The sequence below is a fragment of the Agelaius phoeniceus genome, chromosome Z (assembly GCF_051311805.1).
Source record: "Agelaius phoeniceus isolate bAgePho1 chromosome Z, bAgePho1.hap1, whole genome shotgun sequence".
NCBI lineage: Eukaryota > Metazoa > Chordata > Aves > Passeriformes > Icteridae > Agelaius > Agelaius phoeniceus.
The window spans coordinates 76214188-76241787 of record NC_135303.1 but is presented as its reverse complement, the minus strand read 5'-3'; the positions used below and the strand labels follow the sequence as shown (position 1 = coordinate 76241787).

The 27600-nt window shown below is 39.6% G+C and overlaps 1 protein-coding gene and 1 long non-coding RNA gene across 3 annotated transcripts in view; one reads left to right on the top strand and one right to left on the bottom strand.

Moving 5' to 3' along the window:
* Positions 1 to 6558: 6558 nt before the first annotated feature.
* LOC143691969 (uncharacterized) lies at positions 6559 to 11586 on the bottom strand. Its single transcript, XR_013179789.1, has 3 exons — positions 11212 to 11586; positions 9168 to 10220; positions 6559 to 7857 (listed from the first exon to the last, which is right to left on the bottom strand). It is a non-coding gene; the product is annotated as an uncharacterized LOC143691969 (long non-coding RNA).
* Positions 11587 to 11874: 288 nt separating this feature from the next.
* MAP3K1 (mitogen-activated protein kinase kinase kinase 1) overlaps positions 11875 to 27600 on the top strand; it is a 60711-nt gene continuing 44985 nt past the window's right edge. Inside the window, exon 1 of one of the 2 annotated variants that reach the window (XM_054652458.2) lies at positions 11875 to 12004. Coding sequence is in view for 1 of the 2 variants with exons in the window: in XM_054652459.2 (XP_054508434.2) it covers positions 12645 to 13123 (479 nt within the window). In the remaining variant the exon portion in view is untranslated. Of the gene's footprint in view, positions 12005 to 12582; positions 13124 to 27600 lie in introns of those variants that run through there. The other variant, XM_054652459.2, reaches the window with a different exon arrangement.

The following is a 27600-nucleotide window of genomic DNA, read 5'->3' as shown; positions in this document are numbered from 1 at the left end:
CTAATTCTGCTTTAGTGTTACTTTAGCGACTATTCATCATCAACTGTTCTGGGAAAACCCAGCAGTATAAAAGATTATTCATAGTTATACAGCAATGTATAGAGATGTGTGAAACTAAATATATTTTAGATATCCCCAAAGAAAGGCCTTAAACATAAGCACGTCATTGTTTTAGAAATATAATACTTCTACCCAAAGTTTACCACTGTGGTCAGAACAAAAACTATATGCCAAACGCTGTTCAAGATGTGATTACATTTTTATGTATGAATTGTTCCCTTAACTTCTTCTGCCTTGTTCTAATTATTAGTAATGCTAACTAAACTATTTAATATATGAAAATTATAGTTTCAGATTGACTATTCCCTACACAGCATATAACATGGATGTTTGTACTTCTCTTGGTTTGCCTTTTTCCCTGAACAAAATATGTATCTGTCTTCTTAGTTCTAGCTAGGAATTGATTACAAAATGAAACTGTGGTACCTTTCCCATGATCACATCCTTCTTGCAAGTCAGTAGCCTTTAGAAGTCCAGGCCAAAAAAGTTAGACAAAGAAAAAGGTTACAGATTACAATGATCATGCTGATCTGCAATTTTGTCTCTATTGTTGCAAAGGGAAGAAAGAATATCAAGATCTAAAAAAGGGCTAAGTATCATTTGTAACATGAACTCAGTTTCTTATTCATCAGTAAAACTGAGTTAATGACAGTGACCAATTAATAAAATGCTTCTGCACACAAGACCTGGCTAATATAAAAACCCAATTAATCCCTCTTCTACCCTAGCAGAGAGACCATACCATAGAGTATTTCCACACAATACACAATTGAGTATTTCCATTTTTCTGAAATGAAGAACTTTCCTAATTCAGTAATTCTGCAAGACCTTATCCATTCTCATGATGGTGGGTTGAGGTTTTTTTTCAGCTACTACAGGCCAACTTAAATGCAAGATCTGTTGCATTCACATGAGGACTATTGAAGTATTGCTTGGAAGGACTCTCCTGAAAACATGCAGATCAACCTCCTGCTAAAGGCAAGCCTTTTGCCAGCACTAAATCAGATCAGTTGCGGGGCTGTTTAACTCAGCCTTGGAAACCTCCAAAGATGAAGGCATGACTACCTCCTTAAGATTCTGTGGTAGAAGAACATTTAATAGAAAAATATCCACCAGCAGACCAGCACCTGATAACCCAGTGTTAGGACAGCCTTACTGATAATATAAGCTCCACTTATCTCAGTATTCTGAAGATAGATGGAAAGTGAGGTGGTGTTTCAGTACAAACTTGTTTATTCCTTCTTGCTCCTTGTTAAAGCAGTTGTATCTTCACACATTGGCTGATTTACATCCTGCTATAGCACTGTACTTTGACTCTTAGATGGTTTACTTGTATCTGAATATAACTTTGGAATGAATTATCCATGGCCTGACTTTGATGGAGGAAGAGAGGCTCTAGATATTTTAGAGGTGCTTCCAATATTTTTCACATGGCAAACCCTAAAAGATGAGCTGTTATTGTATTTTAAAAATAAAACAATACCCCACCACTTTACAGTACACCCAATAAGACCTATTATTTCAGGATTTTTTTAAGTTTAATGTGATTACCATGAAATCACTGATATATCATTAAAATGTTAACAGAAATTGATCCTCAAAGCACATTTATGTCAGAAAACTTGAAAACCCCATGTGGTTTTGTGGCTGAAACACTGAATTAGGCAGACAGTGTTTTTTATTCCCAGCTTTCTACTTGCACACAGTAAGCAAATAATTTCATATGTTCTTTATCTGAAAAACAGAGCAAATGGCAGTAACCTACTTTACAAAGTGCTTTGAGATCTATTGATGAAAAAAACTAATTAAAAGATTTGCCTATACTAAATAAAAGGTCTTATCTCTGGAAATTACTCAAGAGGGCTTCAAATCTTCATACAAGCAGATTACTCTGATGGAAATATGTTCCTTAAGAAACTGATTCAGTTAAATCATTGCAACTTCTGTGGTACAAACAAGACCAAAGAAAAAGCCCGAAGCAATAACTGCAGGAGAAAGGGAATGCCTTTGTAGGTCAAGCAGTGTAGGGTAAAATTTTTCTGAAGCAAGCACTTCAGTCTCAGTCAGTTCTCATTAGCTTTCACCTCTTCCTGTTCTAGCTTCTGATCACACTGTACAAATGAACGTGCAAATAACAGCAAACAAAGTCCAGCCTTTTTACCTGAAGCTAAATCACACATTACTGGGTGTGCAATATAAACTGTATTTGAAACTTTCAGTAGATTGTGCAGGCATGGAAGACAATTAAAAAGAAATAAGGAACAACCTGTGCCAGACATGAACTTCCTAGTGTATTTTAAAGTAAAGATGATTCATTTTGGCAGCAGTTCAAAACCTGGCAGTGGGTAGAGAGGGAGACTTAGCCTGAAGGATAGATTGTGTTGTCGCTGTCATCCTTCCTCATAGTTTTGTCTGGAACAGCTTAAGAGCCTTTTCAGCAAAGCATGCTGAATCAACTTATTCTTGGCCAGCTCAGTTTGCTTTTTGCTGAGCCCAGTGCAGGCAAAGAGGAGGGTGTGACCAGTACAGCCTCTTTATTCTGCAGACTTCCTAGCCCCTTGTCATAGTTTCTACTACCCAGAACTAGCTAAAATTGAACAGGATTCATTGCTCAAGGTGTCTTGTGATAGGAGTTGTAGCTTTTGTGCATGTTCTTTAAGTGCAGAGGAGCTGTGTTATTCGCTATAATGCCACCACAATCCCCTGTGTCTGACTCATATAATCTAAAAAATTATTAGAGCTTAAAAATATTCATGTGGGGTTTTTTTGCTGTAACTGGAAGACAGAATAAGTACCTTGGAATGTAATGACCTAGATGAATTAGTTCAATCCTAGATTACTTTCTATTAATTTGTGGGGTAAGTACATGTGTTTGCAGTGAAGAGAATGAAACATTCTGCTTTACATGAGTTGATAAGCATTCCTGAAAGAGCACTTTGATGTTTGAATCTAAGAGAAACAGCATCTTAAATGTAGTCAATGACATCTACACCAAGAAACACTGAACACAAGATCTCTCTCTCTCTAAAACATTACTTGCTGGGGCAGAAAAAAAGGCTAAGATATTACATGGAAGCCCTTTTATCATTTCATAAGGAAATGGGCCAATGCCTGGTGTCCAGAGCAGTTGGTCTCATCTGATATAATTTCCAGCTTAGACCATGATTTTTCTGAGTCATAGCACTTTTCTGAGTGATTTAATTTGTCCATGCTTTAGGAGTTGTTGTTATACAAATACAGCATGGATAGTTACAGAATTACACTATTAAAAGTGTAGAGATACCCAAACAGTTCACTTTACAACAAATACTGTGTTTAAGGAGATCTTCATATCACTATTAACATACCTTTCAGAGACAATAACACATAGAATTTTGGTTTATCAGAAGTACTTTTCATTTTTTAAGAGGTTCTTCTGAAACTGAATTTCTCATAGGGACAACATAATTATCAGAATCATAAAAGCTGTGCTTTGGGAAAGAGAGGACACAGATGTTGCCTTTCTGGGCCTAGGGACCAGGAGTGCAGGAAGCAGGAATGACAGCAGAATCCTTCCCCTATCCCTGGAGTTTAACCATCAGGGCCATGACTGGTGCTCTGCAAAAGCTTAGATTGCAAAGGAGAAGTAGACAGGTTTTGACTCTCTAATTCTTGAGCTTCTGTATATCCTCTTCTAGACCAATGAATGCCAAAATACTCACAAAATCATATGGTAAGCTTAGGCTTACTAGCAACATTTTCATTCATACTTTCCCATCTTCTGCAACAAGACTAGAATGCGAGACATCAGTGGAATTCAGACCTCTGACCTTGTGAATATTCACAATGAGCATGCTTTGAAAGCATCATACACTTCAATCTCAGGACAGCTTTTGTTGTCTTTGGTGTGGTACAATTACTAAAATAAGATGGTTGGAATGCCTTTCCATGTACCAAAACAAACACCTTCACATGGTTCTGTAACATGCATCTGCACCAAATATACTATGGTTGTGGTTTTAAACAAATTGTTTGACATGTTTACAAAGCTAGTCTAAGTTTCAGATATGAATCACTGTTTTTCCAAAAAGTAACAGTTTATCTCATACTTTGTTGAAAGCAGGGGAAATAGAAACATTTTCTCTTCATAGCTATGACTTTGCCTTTCTTCACATCATCAAAATGCATTTGAATTTAACTTATCTATTTTCAATACTTTAAAAAAGAGGGAAGAATGGAGAAGACAGAAGTTTATCATACATACCTCTTTAATATGCTGTCATTAGTGATATTTTAGAATGAAAAATAAGAACCAAAGACAATACTAAGAAGAAAAGATTATAAAGAATTTTGTTTTTATTGACTGATTAACATACATGTTCACATGAGTTAGAGAAATAGTACTGGTTTATTTTATATTTAAAGTAGTTGCTTTACACCATTTCTATTAGGGGAAATACTGCATTTGAAAAATAGGATTTTTTTAAACTTTCTGCAGGCTTTTCCAATTGGCCATATTCTTCTTTCATAACTTCCTCTGTTGATACTTTTCAGATGCTCTTCAGCTGTCTTCAAACACCGGACTACTTAATATGATAAAAAGATGAGCTGTGTTGTTCTTTGATACCTATACACTCATGGAGTAGTGTATATACTACCCCAAATCCTTCAAAATCTGAAAGAGCAGCTTCTAGTGGACATGTATATACAGAAATATGTATCATATCAGACCATTGTGTTGAAACTGAAGATTCCCACAATGCAAATCTGAGTCTTAAGTATCTGGGGGGATTTTTAGAAATTTGGAAAAGAAAGGGTATCTAGTCAGGGAAAAAAAAAAAGATAGCTATGTACTGCTTAAAGATGCAGCAAAAGGCAATCTCCTCTACTAAAATTTAGTTGGCAGGATAAGAGAATAAAGGATTGACCTGAACTAGAAGGGTGCTTTCATATACAAAGAGAAAGGTACCTTTCCTCAAAGTTTAATGAGTTTACACCTGCAGATTAATGGATATCAAAGCTAGGCTTTCCTCATATTTAAAATGCTATTTTGTTGCTGCAATAATGTGCAAGTGTTTCTACTGAAGTAAATCCAAATAAATCTGAGTTCTTTGTGAGAAAGAAGGAATATGTGTTGTCACAATTCATAGTAAACATGGGGAGTTAGAATATACAAATAAATTTGAGAAAAATTCAGAAAGTTCTGGGTTTAGGAACTCAAAAATAAGGAGTATAATTTTCTTTATTTAGTATCAACAGTCTACATTTTATTTTATCTCTCCATACTTCATATATACATATTTCACTAGAGGCTGAAAGAAGTTATTAGAAAGTGGCTGCAGTAGTTCTTACTATAGACTGAAAGGTGTGCTACCACCCTGTGAAGGATCCTTTGTTCTGGTTAAACAGAGCAAACAAGTAGTTATAATCTCAAGACTTCCATGACTAATATGGAAAAGTGTTAATACACATTCTTATCTTGGATAGAAATTTAAGGGGAGACTGTTCATGCAGCTTATAATTAAGATGTTAGAAACCACCTAAAGAAATGAATATAATGAAATCAGTGAATATTTGTAAGCAAAATCACTTTCCAAATCTTGTGTGTAGAGGAATGAAACTAAATGCAGCATCTCAGTACTGTTCCTTTGTTAATGACATTCAAGAGAAAATTGTGACATTTGTTTTTTAACTGATCTGACTTGCACTGTTAGTGTCATGATCAGAGAACTGGATTAAGGCTGTTACACAACTAACTGGAAGTGGCTTGCATGGATAATACCTTCAACTGTAAGTCGTCAGTTATGCTCTGGAGACTTGCAAACCTTGACTCAAAATCTGAAAACTTTTGGCTTGTACCACAAAGAACAAGGAAGATAGGCAATCAGTCAAAATAAATTGTGTATCCTACCTTGGCAAGCATTAGAGTAATGTACCCTCCCAAATCCACACAAAATGTTTTGTCAAGGTCATTCCTTGCTTCTCAAAGCCTTTCATAGTGCAAACACGTAGAGCATTTGAAGTCAGCTCAGCTTTGTACACTGATAATATTTTTAGGTTACATCAGTGAGATGAAATGATCAAAATGAAAATTGCAAAACCACAAAATCTAATCCAAATCCACTAAAGAGGCAGCATATATATGTAACACACATATTAAATGTATTTGCATGTATTTATATTACATGAAAAATCACTTTACAAATGTCAAAGACCACCAACTAATGCAACAGCAATTTGCTGTGATTTCAGTATCTAGAAAAAGGATTATAAGAATGCAGAAAATAAAGGATTTTTCTATTCATGATTTATTGATAGGATTAGTATCCAGACATCATAAAAATTACAAATTAATTGGGTGTAGCTAAGGAAGCTATGATGTAGAACAGCTTGAGCTTTATAAATGAAAAACCTCAGGAACAGCAATCAAATTCCACAGGTATTGCTTATATTGTGGAATAGATAGAATATTTTTTAAAATATCATATCAGTAAAGTAGAACACAAGAAAGGTCAGAAATTTGTTTTGCAAAAATATATTTTATTTCTTTATATTTCTTTTGGAGCCAGCTTTTCATGAATTACAAAGATAAGATTATTGATTTTAATACCAATCAAAGACTAGAACTGAAATGTTACTTCCCTCAGAAATCTCCAGTACAATTTTCTCTTTCCAGAAATCACATGGGAAACTTTTTTATGACTCCTGGACTCCTACTTATTTATGCACAGAACACGTTGAAAGAACATCATGTTCAAAACACTTTGTCATTGGATAGTCAAATGCCTACTACTGATGTCCAGATCATATGGTTTTTAAAGATGTTTAGTTTAGATGATAGCTTTGGACACCAGGATTAAATGGCTTTGGAAACACTGTTCTCAGGGACTGTGACTGGCACACAAGCAATAAAGTAGTGCTGTGCCAACTACATTGCTGGAGGGAATAACAGAGATTTAAAAGCCTTTAAAAGCCATGCAGACTTTTCTAAAGAAAAGGCTGCTGGTGGTGGTGATGGTAGAGATCTGACTGTTTGGATCCCAGAACTATTCTTAAGATCTGTAGACTCCCTGACATTGTTACAGCTAATAGTTGTTTGATTCACTTCTACCATGGTGCCAGAAAATTGGCAGGTTTGGCATAAAGGGATCATATGATGAGCTAGGCATGGATGTTGCTGCTGAGCTTTATTTCCTCCAACAGCTGTGAGGTCCTTGGCAGGTCCACCTGCTGGATTTAGGAAGTGGAACAGCACTGCCATCATTGCTGGCCATCATGAATGGAAGCATACAGACATTATGACTGGTGGGCCAGGGTGGAATGAACAGAAATGAAAAGGAGGGAGAGAATGTGTCAGGCTGGATGCCATTACTGCACCCAGAAATGATTATTCAGATATGCACTGGCTCTGGAGAAAGCAAGCAGGGTTCTCTGTGGAGTGTTCCTGCCAGTCTCTTGTCCGTCTGGCAATTATTCAGGGAGGCAGTTATCCAGGGTTATCTGTAAAACTGTGTCACTCTTGTCTGCTCTTCTTTTGCAGGATGCTCAAAAGGATTGTGTGGTATGTGCTGGGTATATCAATCACACAAGACTGTTGTTTTACAGCCCACAGCCATGCTGAGATATACCAACCAGGCTTTTAATGTTTGCTGATGGTTGAATGCTTATGCTGTTTTCAATTCACTGTCCTCTAGTTACTGCAGCTGGCACTGTGTGATTCTGCTGCTGGCAGAGCAAGGGTGATGAGCAGCAGGCCGAGGAAAAGAATAACTGTAGGTTCCTCTTCAGTGGGAGTGAGGAAGTGGTCCTTCTTCCATCCTGTTGAGACAAAAATAAAAGTGAAATTCTTGCATCTGTTTCTCAGTAATTTGGAAATCTGTAGCTTCCAGGAACAAAGCTCCCACAATTTATTAAAAGCTGCACTTCTATTTGTGTCTTTGACTCATAGAACAGAAAGAATAACAAACACCTAGGCTGAAAGAGATTTAACAGTGGTAGCAGCAGGGTGAAGGAAAATTGAGCTCTCAGTGTTTTTCTGAGTCTGAAATGGTAGAGTTGCTTTCCCCCAGAGAGTTAACAGATAGTGGTGCTTGCAATAGATGGAATTGTTGATCCAGGTGAGAACTATGCTGTCAATTTAGTAGTCGGGAAGAATATAAGAAAAAGAGCTTATGGCTGCAATAATTTTGGTAGATCTTCATAAGTGATGTATGAGAAGAGGTTTAACAGGTTTTGCTCAGTTCATTAATACATATCTTTTGAGCAAGGATTCGTCTTGAAACTCAATAATATTATATCCCTCAGCCTTGTGTCATGCCTTAGGTAGGTAAATATATTTGTTACGCAGTTACAGCTGGGAAAAATTGAACCATGAAAGGATCATGACTTATTCAAGGCCAGAAAAGTCCTCTGTAGTACAGCCAAGAAGAATATCCAAGTTAGACATCAAGCTATCAATATTCTAAAGAATATCTGAGGTCAAAAATTGAACTGATTTCAGTAGCTAGTGCAAAATGTACAAACAAATGATAAAAAAAAAATCAAGGCAGCAGATATATTGTAGAAGGACTACACTTTAGCTTGCTGATTGCTCTGTTGCCTGTTTTTGCCTGTCTTTCATACTTAAATTGCAAATTCTTTGGAAAGAGATCACCTTTTTGCTTGGGATCATATGGTACATAGACCAAAAGGTTCACCAGTTCACAAGTAGATGCTACAGCAAAAAAAATTGTTAAGTGAAAGGAATGTGACTAGACAATGTAAGAGTGTTGTAAGTAGCATCATCACCATTATTTCTTAAAAGGAATTGGGGAACTGTTATTACATGCTTTGGCAGAACAAGGAGATTTAAGTACAGCTCTTTCCTTATACTATGTGTCTGAAACCTAGGTCAAAACATCACTTTCAGTTTCACAGATCCAAAAATCATTTTTAACAAAAGTTCAGTACCATGTGGACTGAAATGTGAGGGGAAAAAATCTTTAAATGTGTTTTCCATTAAAATATTAATGAAAAGCATAAGTAAAGAAAAAACATTAAGGAAAGAAATTTATAAATAGCAGTAGACTAGACATTCCCAGTGTGTGAGCAAAACCTCTATAATTTTCTGTAACAGATTCCAGTTTTACCTGACATTCTTTCCCCTGAGAAGTGGTACAGGATCCTGATTTTCTGAAGGAAATTTCTTCTGAAAGGTATACCTGTTATGCTGTAAAGTAAGAATAGTGCATCAGCAAGATGGCAAAGCATTTCTACAGAAAACAGTAATGCCAGCAGATTTTCAGTAAGACCTAGGAAAGTAGCATGAAAAGGTCCTCAGATTGGTTCTCATTTAGTTGCTTGACTTTTCCATTACATTACAGAGGAGTAAACAGGAAAGGATTTTGGCTTACGAGCAGGTTTGTTTTCCCTTTCTCACAACGGAAAGAATGAATAGAAGATAAAGGTGGGGATAAGTCTTTCTACACAGACTAACAAGATGTGGAGAATCCAGATTGTATACAGTATTAAAACACTTTTTGCATGTTTAGTCAAGACCAGAAACTATGGACTGTGTTATCTCTCATATTTATTCTGTTTGTGCATGATGATGCCTAGGTTATGTATTCAGGGGCACAGCAGATCCCTATCTCTAGCATGTTGAAAATTGTTGATTATTCATTACACTGTTACAAGTTTTGTGCAACAAGGAAACTCCTTGGCTTGCAAAATCTTAGTGTGTTCCCAAACAGAAGTTTCTTTGTGTACAACAGTAGATGTTCCAAATATTGCACGATGCTAATTTGAGGCCAAAGGCCTCTGTTTCATAACAAACCCTGGGTGCCGCTACTTGTGACTAAAAACTGCTAAAAGTCTCAGGTTACCTTCTAGAGCTGTGTTTTAGATAGACTAGGAAATAATCTGTGCAAGAGGTAACTGAGTATCTTTCAGAGCCCTTCGGGAAGTTTTGTACTTTTTTTTCAATCAGGTGAACTCATTTATTTGAGTGCAAAAAATTTTAAGAGCAAATGAGAAAACACAGATGTCAACCATCATGTTCAATTTCTGATTTCAAAGTGGTAGAGCCTTTATATTGTGCATAAATCTGTATTGCATGCCAGCAGTACACTACATAGTGTTCCAGAGTGAGGAATGGAAGGTGGGTTTTATTATCCACTGTGCTTCTTTCTCTGGCCAAGGCACTGTGGAGAAACACACATTTGGAAAGAATAAGGTGAATAAAAGGATTATAGGCAGAATGTACTTCATTAGAATTGAAATTCAACCAGTAATGAAAGGATAAACAACCATTATAAGGCATGCCATGCATTTTTAAATGATAGAATACTAATTCCACTTTGCATCTTATCCAAAAGTAATGCAAAACCTTGACAGACCTGGCCTTACTCAAAAGGCAAAGTAATGCCTTAACAGGAGTGGCATTAGCTATTTCTTATTGTGGTGCCTCTCACTGTCCCTGTATTTTATATTTTGCCCTGTTCTTAGCTCCTTTCCAGAAAATATTTCACCTCAGTGTACATGCACACTCCTCAGTACCCCACTGCCACCCTGACATTTTCCTTGAATTTCCTGTTTCCTTCTCCCCTGCTGGAGCCTTCACACCCCGAGAGAGCTGTCCCCTTGAACTGTCATACACATTGTATGCACCCTTACCTCCTAGATTTACTTTTATTGAAGATATGCTTCTTCTTCTCTGTATTCTATTCCAACCAATCACTAATGAAAGGGATATTCCTCTTCCATTTGATGAGCATTTATAAAATACCTAAAGTCATCTTCTTGTTCTGTTTAAATGTCTTTAAAAGCATAGGAATTTGTGTGGTTATTTTCTTTCTTTTTTCTGTAAATGTGATTTTATGGCAGAAAGGAATATTTGAAAAGATATAATAGTGCACTGATTTGCATGGAACTAATTTCATGCTGCGTCTACAAAGTGGATACTTTGTTATCTTATTCCCATGAGTAACATTCTCACTTTGTCAATGTGTCTTGGTCTGGGACTCTTCCAGAAAACTCTTTCTAATTTGCAGCAGAGGCTTTAAGTGTCAAATACCACCTTTATGAAACTCAGAATTAATTTATATCTCTAAGTTGTACATTACAAGAGAATATTAGATGATCTGCTTATCCTAAAGAAACCATACTTGCAAGATGACAATGAATTCAATTGACCTTCTGAGCGTCCTTCACTGAAAAACTTGCACAAGGACAGTGGTGGTGCGGCATCTTGGCAGACCACCTAAATAATTCACTCGGTGTGACCTCAAGGCTTTACCTATTGATATTATTCTGCAAGCATATAGAGCACAAAGAGTGTCCTCAGGTTTTTGTCTAGAGGGAAAAACTTCTTCCTATCTCCTCATGAGAGGATGAAATCACCGATCCCAGCAAATTGACCATACTAATAACCATTGTTGAGACGCTTAGTTAATGTTACACTTGGATGTTACACCAAATTCTGAGAAAAAAGCCTGAAACATTCAGCTTAAGTGCTTTGAACTGTGTGACTTCTACTTTATCTAAAAACCACACCATCTTGAAAACAACCTTGTATGCATAGCAATATTGGGTTTTCGTTTTCTCATCTCAGATCAAACAGCAAAACCACCCCAATGCGGTCGAGAGAAAACCCCGACAAGTAGAAAATTTACTTGAACCTCCCAAGGTTCGGTCATGTGATGTCTCCTGCCTTTCTTCTCTCTCGCAGTCTCTCAGGAAACAGCCGCAGCGGTAGGTGTGCGTGGCAGGGTATAACCCATCTGCATGTGCGTTCCTGCGCACACATGGAGGCGGGCGTGCTCCGGGACATTAACGCTTCTCCGTCGTTTGCAGACACGGAGAATGAGGACCTGAGGATGAGGGGAGCGGCGCCGGCCCACTGAGGGCAGCCTGGCGAAGGACGCGCGGAGGCTACGAGCGGGGATGTGCATTTAATTTCCTACTGACTCCGGAGAGGGACGACCAGGTGAGCTGGGGCACACTGGAGAGGCGATTCCTCGGCCGCACGCAGCGAGGCACCGCGGGCGCTCCGCTCCTCCCGGCCGCTCGCCGGCTACCAGGGCAATGCTGGGGACAGGAGAGGCTCTCATTACGGGGGTGCGAGCGGGAGCGCTCCGAGATCTGGGAAAGGCTTCTCCGCGCCCCGCACGGGGGAGCCCGGCGCGCCTGCCCGCCCCGGGGCCACAGGAGCCCCTGCCGCTCTCCCACACGTGGGGAGGGCCGCGTGGGGGCGCGGCCACGCTGGGCGCCTCCACCGGCTCCCGGGCTCGGCCCGGCCGCCCGGACGGACCCCGGCTCCAGCTCCAGCTCCAGCCCTGGCCGCGGCCGTGGCTGTAGCCCCAGTCCCGGCCCCAGCCCCGCGGAGCAGCGGCGGTGGCGGCGGCAGGCGCGGCTCCCACTCCGCCCCGACACCTGCGCGGGGGCGGGCGGGGTGCGGCCCCGCGGCACCTACGGGCGCGGCCCCGCCCCCGGCGCCCGCCGCCGCCAATCCGCGCCCGCCGTCCGCCCCCGCCCTACGCCGTTTGCGCAGGCGGCGCCGTTTACGCAGCGCGCTGTCCGCCGGCGGCCCCCGGTGCCCGGGAGCCCGATGTGACCCGACAGAGAAAATGGCGGCGGCGGCGGGGGATCGCGCCTCGTCATCGGGATTATCCTCGGGCGGCGGCGCGGAGGCGGCCGCCGCCGCCGCCTGCGGGAGCCTGAAAGGCGGCGCGGTGGCGGGGAGCGTCGCCGGGAGCGCCGGGGGGCTCTTGCGGGAGGCGGGCGGCGGCAGCCGAGAACAGCGCTCTGACTGGAGACGGAAGCAGCTGCGCAAAGTGCGGAGCGTGGAGCTGGACCGGCTGCCGGAGGCGCCCCTCTTCCTCGCCGCCGCCCCGGCCGCCTCCTCCTCTTCCTCCTCCTCCTCGCCGGAGCCCCCCGAGACGCTGCTGCTCCACTACCTGCCGGGGCCGCCGCGCTCCAGCCCCGCCAGCCCGGCTGCCTCCCCCAGCCGCTGCTGCGCCGAGCTCCTGGAGCCGCTGCCGGCGAGGAGCCCGGCGGGGACGGACCCCGCCGCGGAGCGGAGGATGGAGCCGTCCCCCGCCGCGAGGTGAGGGGCGCCTAAGGCTGAAGAGGCGGGCAAGGGTCGGTCCCGGCGGGCGCTGCGTGACAGCGGCGGCGTCGGGGCTGTTCCTGCGGACGGGGCTCCGGGCGGGCTCCGCCGCCCCGTTCCCCCCTGGCCGCGGGCCGGTAGCGGATGCGGGGGCGGCGGGAGCAGACGCGGAGCGCAGCTCTGGGGTGCGGCGAGCAGAGCTCGCCCGCCTTGCCGCGGGGCACCTGGTCCGGGGCTGAGGGAGGGGCACGGCCGGGCCGGGCTGCCCCACCGGCCGCAGCTGTCAGCGGTGCGGGGCTGCGCGGGAGCCGAGCCGAGCCGCGGGGGGCGGCCCGCCTGGCTGCGGGGTGCGTTTGTGCTTGACTTCGGCCGGAGTCCCGAAAGGCTTTGAAGTGTGAGCTCGGGGCGGTGGCGGGGCCGGGGCCGGATGTGTCAGCAGCCATTGGGGCTCGGGGCGAGCGAGCGCGGAGCTGCCCGCGGGGCCGCGGCCGGGCTGCGGGCGGCGGCTGAGCGCCTGCCCTGCGGGCTCCCCGGGCGCTGCCCGAGCACTTTGCTGCAAAACCGAGTAATCGACTTTATTATGTCTTTATTTTCTCCTTCCCCCCTCCCCCCGACTTCTCCGAAGTCAGATTCTAGTTCGCAGCTTCGCGATAATGCAGAACTGATTTCTTTTAGTAAGAAGAGGAAAGACTTTGAAGCATAAATATCCTCGTTGTTTTTCTAGGAGAAAGTAATTTTGTCGTGGTTTAGTCTAGGTGAAAAATTTCAGTGGTTGTATTCAGTGCCCTGGTGTTTGCAGCCTATATTTGCCTTCTATATGTACTAATTGATAAGTCCACTTCCTTGTGATCTGCCACTATTTTGCCTGTTTAACATGTGTGCAGCTATTCAGGTTGAAACGAACTTATGCCCGCAGTGAAGCAGTTTAAGTACTTTAGAACACATTTCAGCTTTAACACGTACTTGCTGGGTCTTACTGGTGTACGTGTGTGTAGACACTGCAGTATGACCAGGTAATTTTGATGTCAAGATGACAATTTCACCTGGATCTCTTGTAAGGTTTTATCTGGTGTGTACTCTGTAGTTTTAGAACTTAGTATTAACACCCATTGACCTATTTTAATGATGCCTTATAGTTTGACTCATCATTTAAACCTCATAAATATATTATTCCTGTTTGGACATATGGCTTGTGTGTTCTTTTAGTTGTTTCTTATGTCAGTCAAACCTCAGGAGTATTTTTTAAAGGTTGAATTACCACAGGAGTACTGTAATAAGAACAGTTTTCTAGACCAATGTCCTGTTTATATGTATTCTCAGCAATTCAGATGGATTTTGGCCTGTGGCTAGGGCAGTGTAAAATACTTGTTGTGGTGTGGTTGTGCAGATAAGAAATGGCTCTGTACTTACAGAAGGATTAGCAGGAAATTGTAAATGTTTTGGGGAACGGTAGTGATGTACACGTTTTAGTGAGTGCCTGGTCCTTTTATAAACTCTTAGCACCATCTTTGTTTTTATAAAGTCATGATATTGTAATGTACTGCATATTGTAATACATTAATAATGTATCAAGTTTCATGGCTTTCAAGAAAAAAAAGAATATGAGAATATGTTTGAAGAGGCTGAGTCTCATGGTGATAGCAAGTGGGAGTCAGGCTCAACGCTGGAGGTGCAGGAAGGTCAATGTGTGTTGCATCAGTGGTGAAACGCTGCATCCATCCTTGCTGGCTGGTCCCACAGCAGCAATGACAAAGCAGCTGTGGATTTTTTTTCCTTTTCACACGGGCAATTTTGCTTACTTTTAGGTACCTGTATTTGGCCAAATCACTGTGTTGAGTGTGTATACAAGTTAAAATACTTGTAAGCACTTTGTGCTATTTGACTAGGAATGTTAACAAATCTTAGAAAATACTGAATGCCAAAAGCTTTTCTCTTAAGTGTTTCAGTGAGTCTGCTTTGAGTTTATTATAAGGCCAGTTGAAAATACATAACAATTTTAACAATGATTGTCCTTCAGAAATACCCATAAATGCTCATTAATTATCTCAGTAATTCTGTGTGCTGTATTACCAATAAACAGATATTAGACCAAGTAGTACTTTATCAAGCTGCTTAAAAAATTTAAAACATCTATCTGTCCTCATTTTAATATTGACTTGTTTCAGCTGGAGGAGAGAGCCTAATTTATATGTGAGTAACAGTAATACACATTAAATTTGCCTGGGCAGCTGTTGCCCAGATATTTATTAAGAGGCAAACTTAAAGGCATAATTTAAAGAATGTTTTATCAGGCAGGCTTTGAATGCAGCTAGTTGTGCTTTCCTATAAGGATCTACTATTAGTTAGAAGATATTATGCTTGCTCCAAAGTCCCCCTATCAGTCTCTTTGGTATTACAGTTACTTCCTTTTAAATAGATTCTCTGTTTCTGTTTATGCTGGAAGAACTTCTTGAGCCTCAAAATGAACCTGAGAAGGGAAACTGACTGCTTTTGAATTATAGATGTAAATATTACCTTTTTCCTTCAAGCTCTCAAGCATTCTGCACATCAAGCACTAGAGTGAATGTTTTCACTTATAGCAGTGAAGGGTCTAAGCTATCTTATATCACTGTAAGAGAAGAAGGGAACTGTTTTCCTAGGAATTGCAGCTTCAACATGATAAAGCACTTCAGATCTTTTATCCCATATATATTGTTTATTGTCAATCTATTGTTTTTGTTCATAACAAGAGCCAAATAGTGAATTCATTGATAACTGTAGTGTGATTTCTTGTCACATGAGGGAAATCCATGGAGATAAAGAGCACTTCCTTCTCTGTGAGCTTAACAATATGCTTTTAAAACATCCAGACCTTAAAGTGATATTTGTATCTGAAATTGGTGTAGATGCCTTATTACTTTCTCAAGTACACCATTAGTTTATATTGCTGCAATCATGTTTTTATAAAAATGAAAGGAAATAAATGGTGCAGTTCATCTGTGTGCTATAACCACGTACTTTGTGACTTCCATGAAAATTAGGTGTTTGAAAAGGCATGTGCTAGATAGTTCAGCTGCAAGGCTCCCCTTGTAGATGTTTATACTGTATTTTTCTGCAGTTGGCGTTTGACACATGCTAGAGGAACCAAAGTCACACTGTAAAGCTGAAGTTTTGTCTGTATGTACAAGTGTGTTAGTAAAAGCTCATCAGTTTCAGCCCTGTTTATCAATTTGTAGGACCTTTGATGACTTTCAAAGGACATGAATGCTTCTAACAGAGCACTGGGAGATGTAGTGGGAACAGGAGAGCATCTACAGTGATCGCACAGCATGGCCAAGGATTTTTTTGTCACTGAAATGCAAACTTTTTCTGTTTCTGTCAGTATGTAGCTAAGGTAAAAAAATATATATCTTATTATTAATCTTGGCAATTCCCAGATAAGGTAAAATATAATTATGTATTTTATCCAAGTCTCTAATGCTTGATGTTTGTAACCATCTGTGTAAATAAGCTACCAAATTTTCTGCTTCCAGTTTGAGCAGATACTGTGGTGAGAGAAGATTGCCTTTCTACCTCTTCTGTGCTCTGCAGCTTGGGAGTACTTTTGGAAGAGGGTCACCTCACCCTCTACCATGTCTGATTTTTATCACTCTTAGTTATTGCAAGTGGTAGGGTTCTGCTTAAATGCTCTGATCTGGTATGGCAGTTTCTTTGTTCCTGTGCAAAGTAAATAGATTGTAACTAACTAATCTGGAGCTTTCTGTCTCATTGGATTTAGTGATACTAAAGGTTCAGTCTCTACTGTCACTCAGTGGAGTCTAAGTCTGCTCAGTGCAATACCTGTGTGTAGACGTGTGTAGTCATATCTTACCCAAAGGCTGAACATGCAGAGCACAAGATTTGAAGAGCAGTGTTTCCTTCTGTATGATGGATTTGAACTTCACAAGACCTTTTAGTATACTAGCGCTTTCAAAAGTAATGGTGCAGCTGTGCAGAGATTTATGCTGCTGCAGGGAGGCAGGAGGCAGGAGTAGAAACAAGAATCTGGGGGTGTAATGACTATGGGAATGCTTCTGTTGGCTTTCACTGGCTTCCAGTATTGGTGAAACTTGGCTTAAGCTTGTTTAAAATACAAATTACGCGTTGCCATGTAGCTGTTTTTTAAACAAACTTGTAAAGCTAGTTTTCAGCAGAAGTGGTGATAAGAGGATGGATCTGGTTTGAGTTCTGAGTTTCTAAGGCTAATCTGAGTGTTCTCAGAGGATTCTCTGCAGAGACCTGAGGGTCATCTTAATTTACTTTTTATCCGCTCTGCACTCACTTAAAGCTCTAGAATTACAGTTCATTCTTTTTCTTAAGGCAGAGTGGACAGAAAGCCTTTTAAAGGGCTTCATTACTTGTCTCTGTATGACAAGGAGAACGTGGTTAAGTGGAGAGCTGCTTTCTGTTGCCACTCTCCCTTTTTATCTTTACCCGAAGGCTGAGTGTATTGCCTGCAGGGTTGCTTCCGCTTTCCAGTCTTACACTGCACAAGTAGAACTGGAGTGTTCTGGTCTTGACTATTTTTTTCCTGTATGTTTGGAGTTTTGAGGGGGTTTTGGTTTGGTTTGTTGCTGGTGGGGGGAGGGGTTGTGGGTTTTTGGTTGGTTTCTTTTTTTTGTCTGTTTCTTGGATTGTAGGATTTGGTTTTTCTGTTTTTGTTGAGTTTTGGGAGTTTGTTTGTTCTATTTTGTTGTAGTTGTTTGTTTGTTGGTGTGCTTTTAGAAGATCAGTTTTGTTGACTATTGGCTGTAAAATGTCCTGAAAACACAGCAGCTCTATTTACTTGCTACCAAAGAGTAACTTGAAACTGGAAATAATTTATGTTCTATCTGGAAATGGATGAAATAGTTTTCAAATAGTCATAATAAAAGGTGATAGAGGCATCAATCCTTCTTTTTTTTGGCTTGTTAATGTCCAGTTTTGTTTTTTTTAAATAGTGTTCAGCATGTGATGATTAAATATTTTAAGATGTTTGCAGAAAGTGGGGTTTTTTCTTTAAACTTAAAATGTCATGGAGTATTCCTATTTGTGAGATTAAACTGTAATTCAAGACAGTCTACCTTTGTTTCACAGTATCTCCATATATTTCATTGTGTCCATGAAGTGTAAACTATTCAAATCATTCATGGAAATATAGCATAATACTGTCTGCTCTCATCTCTCTTGTCCTAGTATTCGAATTAGTAGTTAAATGACTGCTAATGTGAGTATTATGCTGGACAGCTTCAGTTCTTTCCTAGTATTTCCCATGCTGCTCCTGGTACTGCAGCTCCTTGTCCAGGGTCACTATGGAAGGTGGAAATAGAGTGCTGGGAAGTGAGTTGCATCTGCTTGACATCACTGACACCTGGCCACATCTGACATCTTGTTTTCTGAGCTCTTCCCCATCCTCTTCTTGAGCCTCCAGTCATCTTGCTTTTGAGCAAACTGAAATGAGTTCTTATTCATCTGTCAGCAGTGATGATCAGGTACTTTGGGGAGCTGGCAGTTCACCCTCAAAGGTGTGTTTCATATATGTGTTTCATTTCAGTAGTTATTTCTCTGAAATACCATCTTTCAGCCTGATGATTTTTGAATATATAACCATTGTGTTTCTCTCTCCAGGACTTTTCCTTTTGGATGCTGAAAGAGCTTGGTCTAAATATTTAAAATGCTGAAGGGGAAAAAAACCCCTAACCCTAATTTGTCATAACAAATTGAGAAACAGTTAAGGGTTTTTTTTTAATACAAAGTGTTTATATTACCTCCCTTTCTACTGCAAATAAAATGTCTGCACAATATAATTTTAGTAATTCTTAGTATTCTTTAAAATGGAGGCTTCTAAGGTCAGTGGATGATATTTTGCCTTCAGATAATATGTAAGTGCTCTGCATTTGGAGATGTATACAGAAATGTAAGTATCTGTCAAAGGTGTGGTGAAGCTTGCAGCTCATGTACAGTTTATTGAGCTTGTCAGATTAAGACACACTAGCAGGCTAGTGTTTGTTTACCACCATGGCTAAGACAATATTGCTATTGCTTTGAATTATGACTGTACTTTTGATTTCTGGTTGCTGAATATATAGTTTGAAAATTCTTGCTTAGTCAGTGACAGTTTTTCTGTTTATCTTTTTTTTTATTTTTTGGTTTCTTCTTTCATTGGTTTAGACGGTGGAGTTGCAAGGTCTGATATTAACAGTCTTTTCAATCTTTTTTCTCTGATTGCAGGTTTTAACTTTAGCATTGCATCTATAATTAGTGTCTTAAATCTTTCCATAAGTAAAGATCTGAGATGTCTGTTATTTCACTAAAGGAAATGCCTCTACAGAACTCTAGGCTACAGGATTACAGTTTTCTTTGCTTTATGTAAGAAATTATTGCAGTTTTGATTAGCATGGAAGCTTGCTGAGACAGTGTTAATGTATTCTTAAAAACTTGGGATAACTTAACTTTCATATTAAGGACCTGCTTTGCCTATTATTTTGTTAGATTATTTATATAAATAAAACATACAAAATGGCTTCTGTAGTTGAGTAAAGTTCTTTCACACTTCATACTTGAAATGGAAGAGTGAAGAGTTAGTTTTTAATTGTGTGGAGCTGGATGAAGTTATTCTTAAAACTGTACTAATATACATAAGTTTATTTTTAAAAAGATATTTCAGTAATGCCTCTATATTGATCCATAAAATGGCTTCTCCTGTAAAGATAGAATTACCATTGATTTTTGGGGTTTTTAACTGTAAGTTCTTCGTTGATTTGTAATGAACAGCTTATTACAGTCGGTCTCCTGATCTCTGCAGGCAAATCGAATGTCCCAGCCTGTAGAAAGTGCAAGGGCTTTGGGGTTTTTATTAGATTTTCCATGGTGTGGAAACTATTTCTAAAATGCCCACTAAATGCAGCCGAGCTTTTCAGTATCTGCCTGCTGGGGGTGGGTCCTGGTTTCTGGCAGGGTCACAGTAACCAGGATCACTTGCTTTCTCTTTGAACCTCCAAGGTTAGGGCTTGGACTGATGGCCTCATACGTTCTGCTCCACACAGCCTTGTTTACACACTTCCTCAAACATCTTCCTAAAATTAACTAAAAGTTAGTTTGTTCCCTGGAGAAGAATTTACTGAGTTGCAACTGCATGTTTCTTACCCTTCCCAGAGGCTCTTGGGAGGAAGAGCAGGGGTACATGGAAGAGAGATCTTAAGGACATGCAGATTGTTCTGCATTTGCTTTAAGCCAGTAGTACAAGAAGAGGGAGAAGAAGCTTCCCGCTTCACTCCCCTCCAGCCTTGTGGACAAGAAGGTATAAAATGAGATGGCTGAAGCCATGCAGAGTTCTGGCAGAGAGCAATGTAGGTGGCCTTCGGTGTTGTCATTTTAGAAATACCTTATGCCAAACCTACATGGAAAAGTTGGATCTGCTTGGTTTCTCTTGCTGTGAAGGTTACCATGCAGACTGAGTGCCCTTTTTTGTGGTGAGAGGGCACATAATAAAACAATAAATATTTGCGATTAAGCTATTCCATCTTTTCAAAGTTGTAAGGTATTTTCATGTAAGGATGTGTTCAGCATTGTAAAGCAGCATATACTGATACACTCGTCAAGCTGAGTGAGAAAAGGTGTGGGTTGGCAAAGTGTTTGACCTGGGAGATTTGTGCCTGCTCATTGTCTTTGGCTTATGCTGCATGCCAGCATCCTCTGTTCAATGTGGTTACTTTTGTCACTCATTTCTGCTATATTGCTGGTAGCAAAGGATTCAATCCTGAAAGAGAATGCTTTTTTCTTGTATAGATACTTCAAAGCCCAGTGACTCCAAGTTGACTCTCTTAGGAATGGAAAATATAGGAAAAGGGCTTAGAAAGTACCAGAGTATAATATAAAAAAATGTCAAGTGTTTCCTCTACCTGAGAAATGCTCATTATTTTAGCCAAAAAGAATTTCTCAGTCTGAGGGGTTTTTTTATTCCACAAAAGGAGAGAAGTCAGGATTTGCAGACTCCTAGACTGTCTGCAAATCCTGTCTCTTTTCTACAGTAGAAGATGGACTTCCCTTTCTGAAGAAAAAAAAAATTGTTGGAAAGGTTTGGTCTGAACATTGCCCGTTGACATGTCCTTGAAAAAGGTCTTGATGACATCTCATTCAAATGTTTACTGTCTGTTGCAAATAAAACAGTGCCAGTAAGTTTCCTTGGCTATTGCTCTTTGGGATACAGTTCAATAATAATGTCACAAACCTTTGTGAAAAGTGGCAGTTCTCAGAAAAATAGTGTCTTTAACCAAGCTGAGTATGGTGGTAAACTATTGAAACTATGAACTATGGTAAACTATGGTAGTAAACTAATGAAACTGCTTACTGTTCATCTTTCTAAACTCACTTGTTAACTCACAAGTTATACTTGATCTTGAAATTCTTATTTATATTGAAAACTCTGAAGTATAGATTAGTAGCTCTTTTGTGAAAAGTTAAGTGTATGTATGGTAAGCAGAACAGTGCTACTGTATTGCAAGATTTGTCTTTTAAGCGTGTGGTTAAGTTCCAGCACGTTCAGGTACAACAGTAAACCGTCTTGTCCCGGTAAATGTGCTGAAGTATTTAATTCTCCCTGGTGTCTCAGCAGTAAATTAGTATGCTCTACTGTTAGCTTGTTCTGACCTGCTCTGAGTTGCATGTTTGTGGCAGAGTTTTACAGTTCTGCTGCTGCTAGCGATGATGCCCAGCAAAGCCAAGTGGAGAAGGAGAATTGATTTGACACTTTGAAATCAGCTACATATGAGCTGCATTCCTTTATTTTAAAATTGACTGCAAATGAGAATAGACATCCAGTGCCAGGGCAAGCCGCTTGTAGACCCTGGGAATCAAGACTGCAGGGCAGAGCACAGCCAGAACTTTTAGATTTTTGGCTTCTTTTCAGCCTACCGGGTAGACTGTTGAGGAACTAGCAAGGGGAACTAGTAGGAAATCTGCCAGTTTCTGTCATGTAGACAGAGTTCCATAGGAGCTTCATCAAAATAGGTCTTTCACTTTTTCTTATTTGACATGATTTTTTGAAAGTATTTCTTCCCAGGAAGCAGCTTAGCTTGTATGCATTAGTATTTCAACTGTATTTAACATACTTGCATGTGCATAAGTAGTTGCGACCTAAATAGCTAGAACTTAGACAAAAACACAGATTTTAATTTTGGGAATGAGCCTCTAGGAAAAACCTTAAACAGTGGTGGAGCCTTATAAGGCTTTATTGGTATTCTTTGTGTGCAACTGTTCACTTTATGTGTATCTACCATATTTGTAATATTGGTACCTTAGCCTGAAATAAGGCAGTTTATCACTAAGTACGTGACTAACTAGTGTGGGGTTTGTTCAAAACATAAATTCCTCTTCAGAGGAAAATTGGTGCCTGAATTTACCATTATGCCCACCTTGGAGTTACACATGACTCTGTCAGTGTTCTGAGTGAGCTTTCTCTGCTTATCAGCTCTGTGTAGCAGCTAGCAGCAGGATGAAGCTACCATATCTGTTGTACTAGGTAAGTTCTCTGCACCTTGTGGTATGCAGCTACATAAAACTTTTTCTAGGACTTGTAAAGTTAGCAAGCTGGATTGCCTCTGATGCTTCAGGCACTCGGTACCTCTGTAGAATTTTGCGAGGAAAAAGAAGGATGCAACATCTGGTTATGTAGTATGTGCTACAAACTGCAAGACCTCCTGGCTGTAACAGAACCTCTACATAGAAGTGTGTGTTTTAATTAGCACGCTTAACTTGCTTTTGCCTAGGCTATGCTGATTTTTGGTGCATACTGATTTGTTAAATATCTAAAACTCATGGGTTTGTCATGATTAAAACCTGGATTGAAAGGATACAATGGTGCAGGTGGTCAAATCAAGATGGTGACTGTTTCTTTAATGTGCCTAGGACCTGTAGCTATGAATAGTAAGACTTAAGATTTTTTTAAAATACTCAGTTTGTTTCATCCAGCTTATTGGGAAATAATTCAGGTCTGTTCCATTAATGTTTGTGAGGGGAAAGACTACTGAAGAAATTTACCTTCTCTGGTTAACATTGGCACAAAAGCTATATTAAGTTTTTCTGATCATAGAGCCAAAAGTGCTAAAGCTCTGATTGGCACAACTAGTAAGCAGGCAAACTGGATTAGACCAACGCCAAAACCAGATGCAGGACTGATTTATACTACAGCAGCATTTTCAGAAATGTGACATGTCATCTATGCAAAAGAGCTCAAATGATGATACTACTTAGGACCAACTGTGTTGTGTCTCCCCTCTGTGGGGAGAACACAGCTTGTATTATGAGAGCTGATGCCTTAGGAAGGCTCTTTTTTTCATATTGTCAGTTGATCTCTGGTTGAGAAGACACCGTTGCCTCCAGATCTCAAAATATTTGTGCATCAGACATGGTGACAAATAAATTTCTCATTTGGTGGAGGTACAGAATAGGCATATGGATTTTGTGCTATTAATATTTTTAAACTACTGAATTTTGCTTGAAACCACGAATAATTATGCAAAGTTTTTTGGTGTAGTTATTATTGGGCATGGTTTTGGCATTTTTTTTTACTGTCAGTCTGTCCAATCTTTCCTCATGTTTCTTTTTAACCACTTTGGGGGAGGAAAAAACGCTCTTGTTCTTTTTCTCCCATTAAGTTCATTTTAGAGAACCAGCATTTCACTTTATCTCCTGAAGGCCCAATGTATGCTTCATTGCATTTCTGAATCTCATTGTGAAAAGACCTGCATTTTGATACTTAAAAGGAAATAGGAAATGAGACAATATGGGTCTAGCACTGTTACTCCCTTTCCATGTTCAAATAAATGGCATGTTTTTATAACTGGGAGGGGATGAAGCTGGCTCTCACAAGGGAAGTGGTTAGTTCTTACCATGGTGACTTTTGATAAGGGTTTGTTGGGCTACTGTATACTTATTTGCACTTGCTAAAATAATCTATAATGACAGGATTTAAAATTCTTAACCCTTTCTGTGTAACTGCATTGGTCTTTCAGTTGTTGTGAGTGGGCAGCCAAGGAGTAAGCACTGAGAACTCTGCTCTTCCATATTCATATAGCAGCTTGTTTATAATTTTGTGTAGGTGCATGACTGGCTAGCTAATGCTTAACCCAGACATACTAAGCAAGTATGGGAAGTCTGTCTCCTGAAAGTGGTGACCTTCCCTGTGGAGACTGTTCAGAGTGATACAGTTTGTGTTGCACATCTGAGCGTTCCTGAGGCTGACTGTGCAAATGCCTTCTGGTTTTCCAGGACAGGATTACGTGACAGTGTGTCCTTCACTGGTTCTGGGCTGCGGTCAGCCTTGTTCAAAACATTTCAAAGGTGTGTTTTCTTTCTGATGTTTGCATGGGCTTGGGGCTCTGTCACCCTTTGCTTGTCCCAGGTTGCCTGACATTTTAATGTAGCAATTAATTCAATGGGTGACATGAGTCTTCAGCTTCTAGTTCACAGTCAGGTCATTCCAGTACCTAGTAAAAGATTAACTTGTTGAGAAAAGTATTTCCATAAACAGTCCATTAGCAAGTCACAATTTCACATGCAGACTTTCCCCCAGCTATCCCCCAGGACACACCAGTGTGTCCTGGAAACTTGTTTTTATTTCTAGACTTTTATATATTATTGTGGTTTCATAATGATTTGAAAAGCACTTGCACACCTCCTTAAAGAAGTGAGACTGGGAAAGCCAGTTACTGTCCCATATTTGAGACGCTGCTGCTGACATACAAGTTTTCATGGTAAGAAATAAAATTAGTGTGATATTTGCCTGATCTTTGAATATTTTAAATTCAAATTTAATAAGTTATCTACATGTTTTAGAAAATGCTTTTTTGTTCTCTTTTTCTTAGGCATTTGTCTTGTAAAGGTCTTTCAGAATAGTATTCTTTTGGCTGTAAAATGAGCATATTGCAAATGTGTTTCAGTGGTGGTGGTGAAACTTTTAAGATCACGCGTTGATTTTATGTGAGTCCTTTTAAACTGAGTATGTGAATATGCCATTAAACTGGAGCACTTTCTAGTTGTAAGAGGTATAGCCATCTTTCCTCCACTTTTTTTTCCTTTAAAGGAAAAAAACCTTACATGGTGTAGAAAAGTAAATAAAATTAAATGGGATTATGAAATTGGAATAATCAGACAAATTCTGGGATAGAATTATTACTGTGCCACATCGTTGCAACTGAAGCTGAAAGTCATTTTAGAGAAGTCATAGTACAATGGGGTAATCACAAGTGGTACTCTTAACTCATAAAGCTGCCCAATGCTCAGAGTTCTTGGTATTCTGTTTTAATTTGTTGCTGCTTTACCATTTCATGTGCTGAATCAGTGCTGATGAGTTTCTTGGTAGCACCTCAGGGAATTCAGGTTTAGTTGTTGTTACTGATTTCCTTTGAGTGAAAGGTACTTCCTCTACAACAAGTGGCATAATTTATCCTTTCTTAAGTTGGTTCAGTGAAATCTTTGGCTTTTATTTCCCATATTTTTATGATTTCCATTACTATTCTTCAAGTCCTAGTTGTGTTTCCTATGTTTAAATATGTTGCTTTAAAAAACAACATTGTGGCTTAAGCTATACTGATTTTTTTTGTATGGATTCTGATATTAAATCTTTCAGCAGATTATGGAAATACGGACAACACAAGACTGAGATTTCACCTATGATTGTGCAAAAAACACCCATGAAACTTAAAGGAAAACTTTACTAAGGCAGATGGGACAATCTCATCTTTCCAAATAAGACTTAATTTTCTTGAATATAATTAGCTCACCATTTTTCTTTCACTAATTTCACTAATTTTCTTTCATTAATTTTGAATGAAGTCAGTTATGGCTGCTGGCAAATGCGCGAAGTCACTTTAAAATCTGTAGATTGGTCAAATGAGTCTAATACAAAGAGTGAGGAATTTGCTTCAGGAGGAATTAAATAATAAAACACAAGGATAAATACTCTTTTGAACTGTGCAATTTAGATTTTTACTTTCTGAAGATACTTTAACATAATTGTGGATATAAAGATTTATAGAAATCGGTTCTGGATGAGTTTGGCTTCATCAAATCAAAAATGGATTAAATGAGCTGGGCCTCACCTGTGCCTTAAGTACTTGCTGGTACTTGAAAAAGGCTCAGAAACCATACCAAAACTTCAAACTAGCAAATTCCTCTTGGTTTGTTTTTGTTTGTTTGTTTGTTTTTTATATCCAGTTGGGATTCTTATTCATTGTAGTCCCATTTTTACTGTGAACTTCCTCCCAAAATAACTGTCAAATCCCTTATTCAGTGATTTGGTTTTGGTTTGTTTTGTTGTTTTTGGGGGGTTTTTATTAATACTGGAGTTTTAAAACATGTTATTGTCTTGTATTGCTGTTTTCTAGGTTGATAGAACCTTTGTCTAAATGTTCACACAGAAAAGAAACCTCATTTTAGTTACACAATTTTTTAAAAATAATTTTTAATTTTTAGTTACATTTTTAATAGTTCTGAATTTCTCATGTTGGTATTTGATTTATATGTTCTCTGGAAAGAAATGGCTCTTCTGTTCTTTTTTCTTTACTCTGCCGTCTTTAACTAGAATTGCTTATGCTGAAAGTAAAGGTTGGTTTTGAATACAGCTGAAATACAGATTTAGTTACTTAAATGTGAAGCCTAAATTTGGAAACAGCTTTGGAACCTTGACATTTTTTATAAAATGAAACTGCTCCTTGGATGCTTTGATATGAATTGGAAAGCTATTTTAATGTGGAGGAAGGGAAGGGAACAATACAGGAAAATAGTCACTAGTAGTCTTACACCTTTTTCAGAAATGTAGTGCCCTTTTTTTTTAAAGCTGACAGAACAAAGCACCAGAAGAGTGCATTTATCAGCCAGTTTCTCCAAGTGATGTGGTTTATTCTGACTTGCTAAGGAATGAGTACACATTATTAAATGTTATTTACATAATTACTTTGAAGTTGGAAGTAGTTAAGAATCTTCCAAGAATAATGCAGAAAATTTCCTTTTCTCAAAATACATATCTTGCTTGAGGTGCTTTTGGTTAAAAGTCTGAGATGAGAACTGGCTTTCATCCTCCAATTTGAGCCAATAAGTTTTGGTGTTTTGCTTTTTTCTTTTTTTTAAATGGACCAGGATTTGTTGTTGCATGAAGAATTTATGAGATGGTTTTTAAACAGAAATAGAAAATTCAGTCAGTGTTAGTTTAACCTTCCCTTAGAACCCTGAAATAAAATTAAGTGGAAAAGCTCTGGAAACCAGATTAAAACACCCTTGAAAGCACAGAATTCACTTACTGCCTTTCTAATTTTAGAGCATTGTGGTGGTCAAATCTATATGAGATTTCATAAGAAACGGGTAATAAATTGGAGTTAAAACTCTCTGATATGCATTAGTTTCAGAAATTCCTGTTAAAACTACAATGCAGAAAGAGTATCTCAGTGAATTAAGTGCTGTGAAGTTACTAGGCTTGGAAC